The sequence below is a fragment of the Zootoca vivipara genome, chromosome 1 (assembly GCF_965207765.1).
Source record: "Zootoca vivipara chromosome 1, rZooViv2.hap1.1, whole genome shotgun sequence".
Classification (NCBI taxonomy): Eukaryota; Metazoa; Chordata; class Lepidosauria; order Squamata; family Lacertidae; genus Zootoca; species Zootoca vivipara.
Window position 1 is genome coordinate 124,959,882 of NC_142582.1, and position 16,299 is coordinate 124,976,180.

Below are 16,299 nucleotides of genomic sequence, written 5' to 3' on the forward strand. Positions count from 1 at the left end.
CATGACTGAGAAGCTAAACAGCTTTTGAGATACTTCAGCATCATGCCAACGAACTCCTACAAAACAATACTCAGCACAAATATATACTGATGTCACTGATGCAATATTCCTGTCCAACCTCGTAAGATCCAACAATGCAAGATGATTGGTGTGCTTTAAAAGAATATTTGTATTGCCATTGTACCATTTCAGTTAATTTGACAAGTGTAATGTTAGCTGGTCTCTGCATAATTTCCTAAATAACTTTGGTATCCTGATAAACCAAAAGGTTAAATATTCTAGTAATCATGTAGGACAGCATGCAATACATGCAAGCTTTTGGAAGTAGTTGGCACAGCTTTATGGCTAAGAGTACAAGCTACAATACCCCCATTTAAAATCTGGCCTCTGCCATGAACTGCCCAGATGACATTAGCCAAGCCACTCTCAAACCTTTGCCGTCCATTATAGAGTGTTAACAGGGGCTACCACTGACCTATGGTGTTATTTTAAGATGGCTGGGGTAGCATATGTAAAGTGTTCCAGACACTCTAAAATACTATAAAATTTCTAAGAATTATTATTATAATCACAGTAGATATCAGAGTTTTTACCAGACAGGTTCTGGACAACAATTACACAAGTGCCTTGATTAATGTGGACTAACCTGCTTGTAAAAATTAAATGCAGCTTTTTTGTTTTTTAAAAAAATGGTTTTTGACATTTAGTAAATTTTGGGATTCCCTGGCATGTCTTGCTTCTCCAAAATACTAGAAATTAATTTGTAGATGACAATAATCAGCAAGCTTCTGACCAGGACCATTTCCCTGGGCGGGTGGGCGCAGCGTGGCTGCCACAGGCGCTGCTGCGCGGCGGGCGGGCAGGCGCAGCGCGGTTGCCGTGGGCGCAGCTGCGCGGCGGACCGGCCAGCCAGCGGGTGGGCGCAGCTCGCGGCGCCCTCCTGGCAGGACAGCGCCATGGTGCCCTGCGCCACCCAGCCTGCACGTAGGGCCGGCCCTGCTTCTGACTTGCCACAATATGTATACGTTTAACAACATCAGGGACACAGCAGTGCTGTTACGATTACTGATACATACAGTATCCTTACAGGTGTTAGTACTGCCTGGTAGTGTGATGCCAATAGAAGGCATTGCTGGTTTATACTCCCGTAGCGCTAATACCCTGTTTCCCCTATTTTAAGACGTAGTCATAAAATAAGCCATAGCAGGATTTTTAAGCATTCAAGGAATATAAGCCATACCCCAAAAATAAGCCATAGTGATAGGCGCAGCAGCAATAAGACTTCCCTTGAAAATAAGCCATAGTGGGGGGTTTTTGAGGAAAAATAAATATTAGACCGTGTCTTATTTTCAGAGAAACACGGTAGTGCATGGAAACGATGCACAAAGAGTCTGTGTTTAACACCAGTGTTACAACCACTGCCCAAATCTGCTTTGATTTCTCAAGGTGGTTGATGAAGCACTGACCTTTTAAGGTGGGTTACGTCAAAGCCAGCCAAATATTGACTGACCTCTGACTGAAGTAAAAGAGCACTTTTAAAGGTATTTCAATCTCTTTTTATTATTTCAAACCAAGAAGATGGATTATTCACCTACACATCCCTCTTAGAGGCGATCCACATACATACACAAGGGTGTGATGTTGTTTCTAAGCAGATCTACTTCCAAGAAGCCCAAGTGGTTGAAGGGGTAAGTGCTGGTTGCAATACCTCAATGTCTAATTGCAAAGTCTCCCACACTAAAGGTGACAACATTAAATATTTGCTAAGATAATTTGCACAATTTCTACTGAATTTCAATCTAGAATTTCATGCTTTTAATCCCAGCCTGTTCATTTACTTTAAATAAATAAATAAAAGACAGAAGTAATTGGAAGAGGGAGCCTTATCTTGCTCACACTGCTGATAATAAACTACTTAAGATTTTCTGTTCTAAAGTTACCTCTGTGCTTTTAATTGGCAGCTTTCATCTCTGGACTCCTTGGATTTAGTATTAAAATGCCTTCTACATACAGGTTAAATTGCATTATGTAAATGTTTTTTTAGCTTGATAAGCTGCCATGAAATCATGGCACAAGTATACCCACGTACCGAAAGTCAACTCTTATTAAAAAATACCTATAGCTGGAGCATTTATGCAGAGCTCTCTGGCCAGCAGAAGAAAAGTTTTCCCCAGCACGTAGACATTCACCTGTATAAGGAAGAGGGGAAAGGGTACTTTGATTATTAAGCAGCAAAAGTTACAATTTCCTTGTATGGAAATAAAACTGTGTCCTGAATATATTTTAAACAAGTATTCATATGAAAGTATCAACTTCTGGTGCTGACTATTATTTACCAGTCCCATCGGCAGTGCCGGATTTACGTATAAGATAAACGAGCTATAACTTAGGGCCCCACTCTCTTGGGGGCCCAAAAAAAATTTAAAGGAAAAACAACCTGGATGTACATTTCCAACACATAAGATAAAAAAACAAATAAAATAAAACTTGCATACAGCAACAGTTGCAAATGGCTTTAGATACCTATTAGGTGCATAAATTACCATACAGCATATATTCAACACAAAAAACAGCGACAATTTGTTGTTGACAAAGGACAGCTGGACATATAAAGGGCCCCATTACCTTCAGTAGCTTAGGGCCTCATCAAACTTAATTCCGGCCCTGCTCATCAGGCAAAAATATCCACATTGAGTCATAATACTGTGGTGACTGCACTAGCAGAAACATTTCCACTCATGTGAGTTAGGGCACCCAATTTTCACAAATTCCCACTACCCACTGTAGACTCTTGTGCCTGCCAGAAAGATGTATCTGAAGGCCAGCCAGCGTGGGATGTGGCACAGAGAGAATGGGCACAAAGAACAACATGCGATACAGCGCAGAGAGATACAGTGGAGAGGCTGAGCATTGTCAAGAAGTGGGTTCTGTGTCTTGCACAATCATAAGCACTTTCCACTAGGCCAAAACTACGATTGGATACAACCTAATAAAAAGAACTGGAAGCTTCACCGCATGCCATGTGTGGCCTTTGATAGGCTACCAATTTCATGGAATGGGGGAGTTGGAAGGGACCACAAGGACCATCTAGCCCAAGGGTCAGCAAACTTTTTCACTGTCCCTCAGACCTTGTGGGGGGCCGGACTATATTTTGGGGAAAAAATATGAATGAATTCCTATGCCCCACAAATAACCAAGAGATGTATTTTAAATAAAAGGATACATTCTACTCTTATAAAAACACCAGGCAGGCCCCACAAATAACCCAGAGATGTATTTTAAATAAAAGAACCCATTCTACATGCTGATTCCCGGACCGTCCACGGGCCGGATTTAGAAGGCAATTGGGCCGCATCCGGCCCCCAGGCCTTAGTTTGGTGACCCCTGATCTAGCCCAACCCCCTGCCCACTGTGGAGCTCAAACCAAAGGCTCGTAGATTAAGAGTCTCATGCTCTACCGACTGAGCGATCCCAGTCGCTAAGCACTTCAGTAATTCTCAGATTTTTTGAGCTTGAATCACAACCTTTGTAGGGGTGTGTGTGTGTGTGTGTGTGTGTCTGTCCGTATATGGAGCCCAGGGGGGAATCCGTGTGCAAATGTCAGTATTTTTCACTTTCTGCACATCCATTATAATACATAGATACAGTGGAACCTCAGTTTATGAACACCTCGGTTTATGAATTTTCGGTTTATGAACATCGCGGACCCATCTGGAACGGATTAATTCATTTTCCATTACTTTCAATGGGAAAGTTCGCTTCAGTTTATGAACGCTTCAGTTTATGAACGGACTTCCGGAACCAATTACACCCATGCTTCAGTTTATGAACGTTTCAGCTTAAGTACTCCGCGGACCCGTCTGGAACGGATTAATCCACTTTCCATTACTTTCAATGGGAAAGTTCGCTTCAGTTTATGAACGCTTCAGTTTAAGTACTCTGCGGACTGTCTGGAACGGATTAATCCACTTTCCATTACTTTCAATGGGAAAGTTCGCTTCAGTTTATGAACGCTTCAGTTTATGAACAGACTTCTAGAACCAATTGTGTTCATAAACCGAGGTACCACTGTACAGATGGTTTCAAATTGCTGTTCTGAAAGATACTACATTTGGGGTATTCGAGGAAGAAAAAGACTTCAACCAAGTCAATGGGAAAACAGAAAGGGGTGTCAGAAAATGTACAGCAGAGGTTAGTGCATAAGTGGCACTCCGTAAACCCAGATGCTGATCAGGGTGTAACAAGCTGCTCTCAAAGCTCTTTTCTTTTATAATCTGTGGATAGCTACCTATGCTTGGGGGGGGGAGCCCCAAATTTCACTGACAGTAATCATTCTCATTTCATAGTTATTTATACGTAGTATGTGTTTTTTACTATGCAATAGGTTCTATAGATGTCCTATCAAGAAAATAGCTTTATAGATTTTTGGGAAACTGGTAAGAGAAGCGAAGTGCTTTCACCCTCTTAATAGGATGACCTGCAGCTCCAAGCCTTCTTATACTTCCTCATGTACAGAATAATCAATAGACACTTCTGCCTACTAGTCCTCTGCCCCTTACCATTTTTAAGTGGAAGCAGGGGGGAAATCCACTGTGTTGCTACAATTAAATCCAGCAGAGCAAGAGAAACTTGTAATCAATGCCAAATGTATTGCAAGGAGGGAGGGAAAACAAATAAGTAGGGTCAGGGCACAAAGCTGAAATTGTTACCAATGTTTAGGGGGACCAGCATCTGGAAGTGTTTCCATTGCGCCCACCCACCCCCCAAAAAAGACACTAAAATATTCAATAAACTTCACTTCAGATATCACATTGCAATGCATTTTGCATCTTTCTCACTTCCCGCACCCTTGAAAAAGTGTGGGATTATCATCAAATTGCATCTTGAACAGCACTTGGACTGAACTAATTCAACTGGATGAAGTTCACAGAAGTAGTTCAAAAATGAACAACACCTGAAAGTAGTTCCCATAATTGCCAGGTCACCTGAAGGCAAATTAAGTTTATTTGGGGTAGAACTTGGAACCATATCTAGTTTATCTTCACATACACCCTCTGTACCCCCCAGCAAGAGCCCTAACTCTGATTTAGCTTTTTTAAAAAATGGAGGCAATGTTCTAAGGCTTATTTGGCAGATATGTAAGCGCTTCTGTTGCTAAGGAAGCTTAGTCACTTAACCACTCTTGCTAAGCATCCAGAAAGAAGGAATGTGAGGCATTTCCTGTATCTTCCCTGAGAATATATTTACTCTCTTCCAACAGAAGCAGCTTGAAGCAAGAAATACAGGTACAGAGACAAAGTGAATGATGCCTTGTGCCTTTAACTGTTGTGTGACTGGCATAAATTAAACAGGGTAAGCCTTTTTTAGTATGGAAATAAAATTATGGGGAAAGATCCACCTGTTAACATTCTGCCAGTTAGACTTCCTATTACCGAGTGTGACCCCAATATAATTTTGGATGCTATACTTCTGCAAAGGATTTTAAAAAATTACAGCTAAAAAGTTAATTTAGATGAGCCTGAACTGAACTAATTTGTTTTGTAAAAGAGAAAACTTGAACAGGAATTAGTTCCTTTTTGGACAGGATGAACTTGAATAGAAGACCCTTGGAGTCCTTTCCAACTCTACAATTCTGATTCTAAGATAAAGGCAGCAGCATTACAATATATTTTTCATTTTCCTCCTCTACCCTGCCAAGTTTTTTAAAAAGTGCTTGGTCCAGCTGGTGGTCACACCAAAACAGTTTGCACTAACCATATTTTGAACAAATCATGGACTGAGGTTCCCAAACTAGGGTAAGCCATAGCTGCGTATTCTACCTGTTCAGTTGCTCCAGTTTCTATTAGTGCAAGGGCTTCCCAGAGGCAGAGTAAAAGCTATAACTATGGTTTGTCAAGTCACACAGCATACCAAATCATACTTCATGTAAACCATGGTGTTCAAATCCAATCCATAACTTCAGAGTCTAGTTTGTTATCAGCAAGCCAGTGCTTGCTTATTGAGACAGCATACCTAGCCATGGTTACAGTTACTTGCTCCTGAGTGTCATAACGTCCACTCAAATGACTGCAATTCACTGCCCTCTGCCTTCCTGCATCCCACACCCCACCATCTGCTCCAGAGCGTTGGGTTGTAGACTTCTGCTCAGACAACACTGGATTTTACCCATATTAGTTTACCTCATTTTGTCTAAAGCTGGAGTCAGAAGAATATAGAGCAGGTGTGGAGAACCTTTAGTCCTCCAGAAGTTGCTGAACTACAACTCCCATCAACCTTGGCAATTGGCTGTTGAGAGTTGTAGTTCAACATCTGGAGGGTCAAAGGTTCCCCACACCTAAAGTAAGATGATGGATTGTGGTTTAACAGTGTCATTATTGTGGTACAGATCTCTCTTTTGATTATTTCTGTCCAAAAAGAAACAACAGCAGAAAGTAAAATGACCTTAGACCAGACCAGCATTGACAATCCTGACTAGCAATGGGCCTCAACAGTCTTCAGCAGAGGGAGGTCTTTCCTATCACCTCCTAACTGATCCTTTTTACCGGGAATTTCTAGGGTGTCCTACTACTGAGCAATTCCCCCTCCACACACAGAAACCACAGACAATGATTCCTTTATTTTACCCCCGCTATTCCCGAAGAAAAACAGTCTCTGTCCCTAATCTACCCTACTTTTTCCATTTGTACTCCAAGAGCAAGGCAGACAGCTTAGCTTTGCAAAAACAAAACAAAAAAGCACTTGATATCAGAGACCCATGGGAATTTCTGATCTAAACTCTCAAAGTACAATTTCCCAGAGTTTGGTTTTTGTCATCGATTGAGATAGGAAGCCTGCATGCACTGCTCACTATTCCATTGCTCCACTGGGTTTTTCCATAGACCTCATACATGTTTAATGTCAGTACAAAAAGTCAGCAGGAAGAAATTGGTTTAGAGTCCCTTGATAAGCAAGTGTTACTGATGCTTCAGCTGGAGAACACACACATGCTCACACTTCATTTTGGAATTATAAAGTATTTATAAGCTTGAATCTGGTGCTTTATACCAACAATGAGAGAGGGGATAACCACAAGGTACTCAATGCAAATCAATGATGGGGCTGCATTGTTGCATTGTGTCAATTTACAGTGCTTTGCTGTAAATATTTTACAAGCATCCGTCCCCTGCTCTGGGTCTTTTTCCTTTTATTTTTTAGCAGCAGGGGGTGGGGGAGTGGAGTGTCATCATTTGCACACGTTAAAAATTCTTGCTTCTTACATGGATTCCATCAAATCGCACAGGTGCGTTTCACTTTTCGGTTGCCGCAAACTGCCTTTTCAAAAATAAATACATTTCTTTCCCACAATTCTCAAGTCTCCACAGCATCCGGCACTGCCTTTGCCACAATCTCACTTCGGCAAGTCACTTTGCTCATAAGCCTCAGCTAGGAACTAGGGAGCTGCAAACTTTGACTGGCTCTAGTAACCAAGCCAAAATCTATGATCACCATCATTCTGCCCCCCCCCCCCTTCTCTGCAACCTCAACTGCACCTCCATGGAAGAGCAGGGGCAATCCCCCTCCCTGGAGGTGGGGAATATTCCTATGCAACTGCAGGGATGACCTTTCCCATAGTGCACTGAGCATCTAAAGCAGGCATAGGCAATCTCAGCCCTCCAGATGTTTTGGGACTACAACTCCCATCATCCCTAGCTAACAGGTGTTAGTATTTCATGCATCCGATGCTGCAGATTGGTGTAAATCACATGCCTGTCTGGGAAGACCGTGGGAAAGGAAGACAGCCTTAACAGTGTGGTGTAGTGGTTAAGAGCGGTAGTCTTGTATCTGGTGAACCGGGTTCGCGTCCCCGCTCCTCCACATGCAGCTGCTAAGTGACCTTAGGCTAGTCACACTTCTTTGAAGTCTCTCAGCCTCACTCGCCTCACAGAGTGTTTGTTGTGGGAGAGGAAGGGAAAGGAGAATGTTAGCCGCTTTGAGACTCCTTAGGGCAGTGATAATGCGGGATATCAAATCCAAACTCCTCCTCCTCCTCTTCTTTTTCTTACTGTGTAATGCTAGATTACTGTGCATATACCATCTGGTATATGTCTCTGAGCGCACTGGAAAAGAAGGGAAATGCCTTTTCCAGAGCTGAGCATACCAGAGGACACTCATAGAGTGTGGGGGCTGCAGGAGCAGCTCAGGGCGTTTACCAACAACAGGACCAGTGGTCAGGGATGATGGGAGTTGTAGTCCCAAAACATCTGGAGGGCTGAGTCTGCCTATGCCTGATCTAAAGCTCAGAACAATGGACAATCCCCACTGACCCTCTTACTCCAAACTGGAGAGGAAGGCTAAGTTTCTCATCATCCTCACCAGAGCATAACAGGATAGTCACTGAGGTGCAGGTGAGGATAACAATTAGGACCCCTGTTTGGACTAACACAGGCCTACCTGGGTTGTCATGTGGATTACTTAAAAAAACAATTAGAACACTTCAAAAAGAGCCTGGGAAATTGCAAATATTACTTTAGGTAGCAAGCTCCGGTTGAGCCTTCCCCAGCTTTCTGTGCAACCCAGAGTTTCAAATATCAAGCTGCATTTATCCGAAGCTCATTTGATTTCCAAATGATGAGATGCCAATCACAGTAGCACTTAGTCTATTAAAGACAACAGGTAAGTAGGGGGACCCATTTTCAAATGCTTCATCATCAACAAGGTCAAGAAAAGCAATTCCAGGCAGAGCAGATAGCTAAGGCACTCAAGCAACCGGGCTCCATATCAGGTTACCAGCTGTTCAAAACTTACTGTAAAAATAAGATCCACCGTTTCACTCTGGAGATTACAAAAGAAATATTTCAGGGAAGAAATAATTATCATCTGGTGACAGCCAGCCAAGATAGATCAAGATTGTTTCCAAAGGAGGAATTTCAGCATCTACTGAGACTACGAGTTCACTCTTTTGAATTATTTCTTTAACCATGCTATGCTGTATTTCTTCATACTATACCAAGTCAAGCAGTTCTCCAGACAATGTCTCCAATGACTGCGGTTTACCTTTGTGGAGAAATCATCCCAGTGAAAAAAGAGTTGTTAGCAAACTCTACTTTCAGAGTACAAAGCTTCAATACTGGATAATTCCTCCAGTTCTGTCATTTAAAAATCTCAGCTCTCAATTTAGAGTGGAGTTTCTGCACAAAGCAACTCTTTTTTTTACCCTTCAATTCCTGACTTCCATATTGGGGGGGGGGGGGTTCCCACCATATATTATCTGCAAGCCTGAGCCTGTAAAACTCCATGTAACATCTAGTTTTTTCCTCCAGATCAGGAGAAAGGCAAGCGGCAATACAGCCGTCAAAGAACGTCTATGGAGAACAGACAAGGGTGGACCTAGCCTGCAAGGGCAAAATAATAATAATATCTATTTGGGTGGGCAACATTAAGAAAAATATATCAAAATGGCCAGCAGCATAACATCAACAAGAAAATTACATTTATAAAACAAGATGCATCACAAATCAGTAGATCACCTTAATAAACCAACAAGAGCTGGAACACTGCTCAGGTGAGACATTTTAAGCATGTGCCTAAATACAAATACAGTATGCGTCTGCCCGATATTCACTTTGGGCGCATTCCAAAGGGCAGGTCTCACCACACTAAAAGCCCTGGTCTTAGTGAGTATAAGACGAACCTCGGGAACATAAAAATTCCTTCAGCAGTCAGCACATTTTCACACAGTTTAGGATTGAGCTGCTCTAGGGGGCTTTCTATTAGAGTTTAAGGTGACCTTCCCTCATCAACCCAATAAAACCCAGCAGAATGCATTATATTTATTTATGCACTGTATTTATAACCTGCTGTATACAATATTTAAATGAAATCAATAAAAAATTGCCCATAAAGCCAACATTAAAAACACCAATAATTACTGATTGGTTGAAAGGAGAAAGTATGCGTTTTTCAGACAGACCTTTGCAATCTAGTTTTCAAAAGACGTTGAAAGAAGAGAAGGATGGTTCCTGCTGAACTTCTACCGGCAGGGAGTTCCACAGGGCAGGGCCTGCCACACTAAAGGATCAATCCTTTAGAGAAGCCGTACAGATCCTCTGGGGCATGGGGAGCCCCCAGAAGTGCCTCATCTAAGGATAGTGTCATCCCATTCGGACGTGAAACTTAGAGGGAAGTTCTTCCTGAGTGACTATAGTCACCACCAGTTTGTGAACAAAATCTACCCAGTGAGCTGTACAGTGAATAGGTTTTTCTCTGGCCACAGAATTCTTGAAAGTCTGACAAATCCAGAATTTAAATTTAAATTCCTAAATCAAAGAATTTAAGGAACCATTTCAAATATCAGGTTTAGACAACACATTAAAGAGTTAAAGGTAAAGGGACCCCTGACCATTAGGTCCAGTCGTGACCGACTCTGGGGTTACGGCGCTCATCTCGTATTATTGGCCGAGGGAGCCGCGTACAGCTTCCAGGTCATGTGGCCAGCCTGACAAAGCTGCTTCTGGCGAACCAGAGCAGCACACGGAAACGCCGTTTACCTTCCCACTTGGAGCAGTACCTATTTATCTACTTGCATTTTGACGTGCTTTCAAACTGCTAGGTTGGCAGGAGCTGGGACCAAGCAACAGGAGCTCACCCCGTCGCAGGGATTCGAACCACCGACCTTCTGATCGGCAAGCCCTAGGCTCTGTGGTTTAACTCACAGCGCCACCTGCGTCCCTATTAAAGAGTTACGTGCAAGCTAATTATTACAAGTGTCATAAACCGAACAGCAAAGTCATCAAGTTGTCATCAACATCATTCTAATTAGTAGTTGACATTTCAACCCAACTACCCTTAGCTATAGTAAGCTACATAAAATGTGGGTTAGTAACTAGCCTGAGCTTCTCACACCCACTTCCTCCTAGTCTGTATTTAGGCATATAACCATCATGGATAGAGACAGGCAAAGGCACTTAAGGACCTGATCCAGCAGGTTTTCCCCCCTCCATCCCCTTGATCTACCTTCAATTGCCCCACGGAAATAGGGCATGTCATTTTAGGCAGCGAAACTTAATTTTTGTCAATTTCTTAATGAGGGGTCTTAAAAATTTGTTTTTGGGTGTGATTAATTTTAATCTGCTACTATTTGGGGAACTGGACAACAGTTATCTTGGTAAGTCTACATTTGATGAAGAAGCACATAAAACGCTTTCGGAAAACCAAAGGGTTTTAATTTTACCTTCTGAAAATGTCAAGTAATGCTAAATAATAATAATAATATATCTGTGAGTGCTTGGCAATCATTTTTAATTATTTCTGCACACTTTTACACACATTTTACTTACCAAGAAAATCTATATTATATTAATCTAACCCAAAATTCTTTTGAATTCCAAAATCATGTTGCAACTTTTAGGACCGCTCATTTTTGGAATTTGAAAGCTGAAAAATTCAACATGCCCTACTGTGGGAATGGTTGTGAGGCAAGAAACAAGCTTGCCTCCTGCTCTGGTGGGTAGGACTTGAACCAATGGTTTCAAGTTACGAGAAAGGAGATTCCTTATGGTAGGAAGAACGTTTTGACAGTAAGAGCTATTTGACAGGGGAACAGTCTCCCTCGAGAGGTTGTGGACTCTCCTTCCTTGGAGTTTCTAAAGCAGTGGTTGGATGGTCATCTGCCATGAATGCTTTAGCTCAGATTCCTGCACTGGACGGGGTTAGAGTAGATGACCCTCAGGGTCCCTTCTGACTCTAAAATCCTATGATTCCATTATTCCTTTTTCTTCTGTTGTTATTATTTTGACGGATTTTTTAAAGAAAAGGAAAAAGAGTAGGAGGGGAAAAGGTAGGCAAAAGAGAGGAGAAAAATGGGCATTGTCACAGTGGCCTGGGTGGGCTACTTCAGAGTAACGACTCCACACAGCTCTGCATTTTATCCTTTTATTGGTGCTGTGTATTTACAGTGCTAAAGGCAGTGCTATTTACAGAGAGTGGCACATCTTGTCAGTCTTCTTCAGTACCTCCGAATGGAGGTTGGCGCGTTTTCCTCCAGCATAAAAGCTTGGGGAGACCCAGCCTCTTCCCACGACATTTCTTGCGCAATTCCGGGGTGGGCGGGATCGGCCTTCCCCCCTTGCTCCCCCCTTCCTGTCCCACCTTGGGCAGTGGCTCCGCTACCTTGCCTGAGCCTCGGACACCACTTCCTGCTTCTCCACTTGAGGCGGAACTCTCCCTGCTTTCCCCAGCGCTCGGGGATGGGCTGGAGCTCAAGATGGGAGGGACCTCCCGGTATCCCCTGTCCCTCACAGGCATGTATACAGTATTTACCCAGGTGGCGCTGTGGGTTAAACCACTGAGCCTAGGGCTTGCTGATCAGAAGGTCGGCAGTTCGAATCCCTGTGACGGGGTGAGCTCCCGTTGCTTGGTCCCAGCTCCTGCCAACTTAGCAGTTCGAAAGCACGTCAAAATGCAAGTAGATAAATAGGTACTGCTACAGCTGGAAGGTAAACGGCGTTTCCATGTGCTGCTCTGGTTTGCCAGAAGCAGCTTTGTCATGCTGGCCACATGACCTAGAAGCTATACACCGGCTCCCTTGGCCAATAATGCGAGATGAGCGCGCAACCCCAGAGTCGGTCACGACTGGACCTAATGGTCAGGGGTCCCTTTACCTTTACAGTATTTAATAAGCAGACACCATGCTTTAGGCTGATGTCAAAAGTGAATCTAAAAAGGGTGGAAAATAGAGGGGAAAATAAATAAATCAACCTGTCAAAGAGATTCAACAATCCAGAAGAGCTGAATGTTGCCTTCTATAACTATCTATCATATAATAAAAATCAGCATTGGCAGCCATGAATCCCCAATGTCTCTCCACCACCTCTGCCATACTCCTATATGAACTCTATTTTTAGCATTGGCCCCTTTAAGAATAAAAATTTGTTAAATTACTGCAATTCCCAAAGGTTCTTTGAAGCTCCACGCAGTCGATGAGAGGATGCCAGTTACTAGAGACAGCTGGAGAGGCCAAAAATAACCTCTACCAGCTGAGTTGTATATAGAATATTTTGATATAGGGTGGTCATATCAAACACATGCAACACACACACACACACACACACACACACACACACACACACACACATATATATATATAACCGTTGAGAATGCCAATCCTTAATGCACTTCTACAGACAACTCCGTGTGTACTTTCAGTCCAAATAGTTATCATGCAAGTAAACCAACTCCCAGAGGCTAAAGCTCATTCAACGATCACCCTAATTATTCAGAAAATATGCAACAAACCCATGTGTATCAATCATTCTCTTTTCAAGCCAACCCTGCTAAAATATTTTCCCCCCCACCTTTTGAACTATGGCCCTCTATTTCGCATTTTCTATAATTTCGTAACAAGTAAAAGCTAGTTTGAATGGTGCATAAATGCCTACCCCAATAGGACATTGATTTACGTTCATATTTATTTAGCATCACCTGACATTTTCAGAAGGATTAAAACAAAAATCAGTTCGTTTTCCGAAAGCAGTTTATGCGCTTCTTCGATAGACTTAACAAGCTAAATGCTGTTCCAGTCACAAAAATAATAGCGGATTTGCATTCCTCACATCCAAAAACATTTTTAAAGTCTCATCACTGAAGAAATTTGCAAAAATTAAGCTTCATCCCATAAAATGGCAAGCCCTGCTACCCCAATCATGTGCCACTCAAATGTCCTGGAGTAGAAGGAAGGTCGCATCTCAGTGGTAGAAAATCTACTCTGCATGGTAGATGCTCTCAGGTAGGGCTGGCAAAGTCCCCACCAGTCTCAAACTCTAGAGCAGGCACATCCAACAGGTACATTGTGATCTACCAGTAGATCACTGGACGTCTGCGGTAGATCACTGGTAGATCATTAGCTCCCCCCAAAGAAGCTGAACAACTGTGGCTCCCCTTTAAAAAGCTCAACATTTTACCTCCTCCCTGAAAAAAACTCAACTTTGACCCCAACCCCCCCAAAATTGGCCTTCCTCCTTCCTAAAAAAAGGAGGGGTAGATCACTGCCAGTTTTTAACTCTGTGAGTAGATCGCAGACTCTTGGGAGTTGGCCACCCCTGCTCTAGAGCAATGGTTCTCAACCTTTTTCCGACCATGGTCCCCTTCCTGTGACCCCCTGTCCTACCGGTAGAAAGGTAGCTATTTAAATATCTTGCTTGTAAATAGAACCATGTCTTATTTATAATTTTTACAAATCCACAGGGAAGCATGGTCACTTCTCGGTTGACTCTACTCTTGTTTTCTATTCTCTTCCACTTCTCTGTTTTCTTTTTTCTTTTGTGATTTCTTTTCTCGGTCACTTCTGTTTTCTTCACTTGTCACTTCCCTCTGTGGCCCCCTAGTCTCGTGCCATGGCCTCCCCATTTACGCGATTTTCACCTGTGTCCCCTTTGGAATATTCTATGGGGCCTCCAGGGGGCCATACGGCCCCCGGTTGAGAAACGCTGCTCTACAATTCCCATTATCCCTGACCACTGGTCTTGCTAGCTAGGGATGATGGGAGTTGTAGTCCAAAACATCTGGAGAGCACCAGGTTGGAGGGGGGGAGGCAGGTATATAAAATCTGACCTTAGGGCACTGCCTCAGCAGCAAATTCATTAGCATCACAATGATACTAACTGTTGATTTGTTATTTGTTGAAGGGAGCGAGAGGCACCAAACACTTGATCTCTAATTGCATAGAACAATTATCCCCCATTTCCAACCCCTGTGATTTTCCTGTCCAGCACTGCTAAACCAAAAAAGAGATAATTAAGGCTTCCTGAATAAGCACCCACATTAGTAGCTCTTCACTTGCAAGTATTAATGTTTGAGCAGAACATTTGGAGAAAAGCAGATGCAGTACAATACCTGAAGGAGATCGCTGAGGTCAAGCAGCATGTCTGTGGTGGAGGTTAAGGAACTTAAGCACATACTCAGGCATGAGGAGCTGTCCTTTGATTGGCAGCTGGGAAAAGAAACAAAAGCACTTTGTTCCAAATGCACATGAATACGGTGTCCAATCTCCTCCTCCTGATTCGTTAAGCAAGGTGGTTAGGGGTTTTTCCAAACACACACACAATCCACTCATTCATAAGCGTTTAGTAAGGGTCTGGACCTTTCGCTGCTGTTTTATTAAGAAAAACGTTGCCTGGCATTTAAGCCAATATTCTAGCCAGTACAGAGCACTAATTTCAGGATGGAACTAAAAGCTAACAGAGACAGGAGGTGGATCAAATTACTGGGGAAATGCTGCTTTATGAATTCCACAGATCCCACCATTCGCTTCCCCCAATTCTAACCAAATCATGCTCCCCAGACTTTCTAAATGCACCATGTGGTTATCATAAAAGAGAGCTAGCTCTTCTCTGCTCCCCACCCCAGAATTTTAGAACTACACACTCCTCCTTTTCTAATAGCATCCCGATAAAACTGAGACATTATACTACGTCATCAAACTGCATGTTTGCGGGAGGCGGCTGTGAGAACATTTGCTCCCGAAGGCAGAGAAAGGGCTCAAAAGTATTGGGCACACCATCTTTGAGTATCAGCTGGCGGCACCTTTTGGAGGTTGCTTTCCAGAGTGTAGGAATGTAAGAAAAGCCCCGCTGGATCAGAAGGAAGGCCCATCTTGCCAGCATCCTGTTTTCCGCAGTGGCAGATCAGATGTTGTGGAAATCCCACAAATAGGGAACAAGAGCAATTGCCCAACTCCTGCTGCTGTTCCCCGGCAAGAGGAATGCTGCATGCCTAGTAGCCAGGCACTGGTAGCCTCACCTTCTGTGACTTTGTCCAACCCCATTTTTAAGCCATCTTGTGATAGTGAATTCCATAGTCTCGTTTATGAGCTGCTTCCTCAGTGCTGCCTCTCTATTCAGCCGCAAGTCCCCACTCACCAATGAGTGACTGCCCAAATCAAGCAGAGACACAGCAGGGGTGCTCCTCTGAGGACGGGGAAATTCTTACTGTGAACACATTTTGTAAGCAAATCATTTGACCTGGAAGAATGATTGAGCACCTCCAATTTTGTAATTCAGAAAGAAGAAAAACATGGCTCAGCTACCAGTAGGTTTGGCAGACACAGCTAACGCGTCGTTAAAACTTTGAACATGCTTCCTTCCTTTCCTCACATCAGCCAAGTAGCAATAGCACCCTCCTGCTGGAACAACTAATAGGGGGGAATGTTTAACCAAGAGATTGCATTAATGCAATGAACCACAGGCACCTCTACCAGCAACAATCAACAGCTAAAAGCCAGGTGTGTCTAAGTCACATGGAAAAACAAAGAAAGCTAAAGCACTC

At 43.1% G+C, this 16,299-nt stretch overlaps 1 protein-coding gene across 3 annotated transcripts in view; it reads right to left on the bottom strand.

The window, feature by feature from the left end:
- Window positions 1-16,299, bottom strand: part of BRF1 (BRF1 general transcription factor IIIB subunit) — a 202,972-nt gene that overhangs the window by 121,192 nt on the left and 65,481 nt on the right. Inside the window, exons 4-5 of one of the 3 annotated variants that reach the window (XM_035104684.3) lie at window positions 14,869-14,900; window positions 2,117-2,189 (exon numbers count right to left, since the gene is read on the bottom strand). In XM_035104684.3, coding sequence (XP_034960575.3) covers window positions 2,117-2,189; window positions 14,869-14,900 — 105 coding nt within the window. Of the gene's footprint in view, window positions 1-2,089; window positions 2,190-14,868; window positions 14,966-16,299 lie in introns of all 3 variants that reach the window. The other 2 variants (XM_088673764.1, XM_088673763.1) reach the window with 2 other exon arrangements.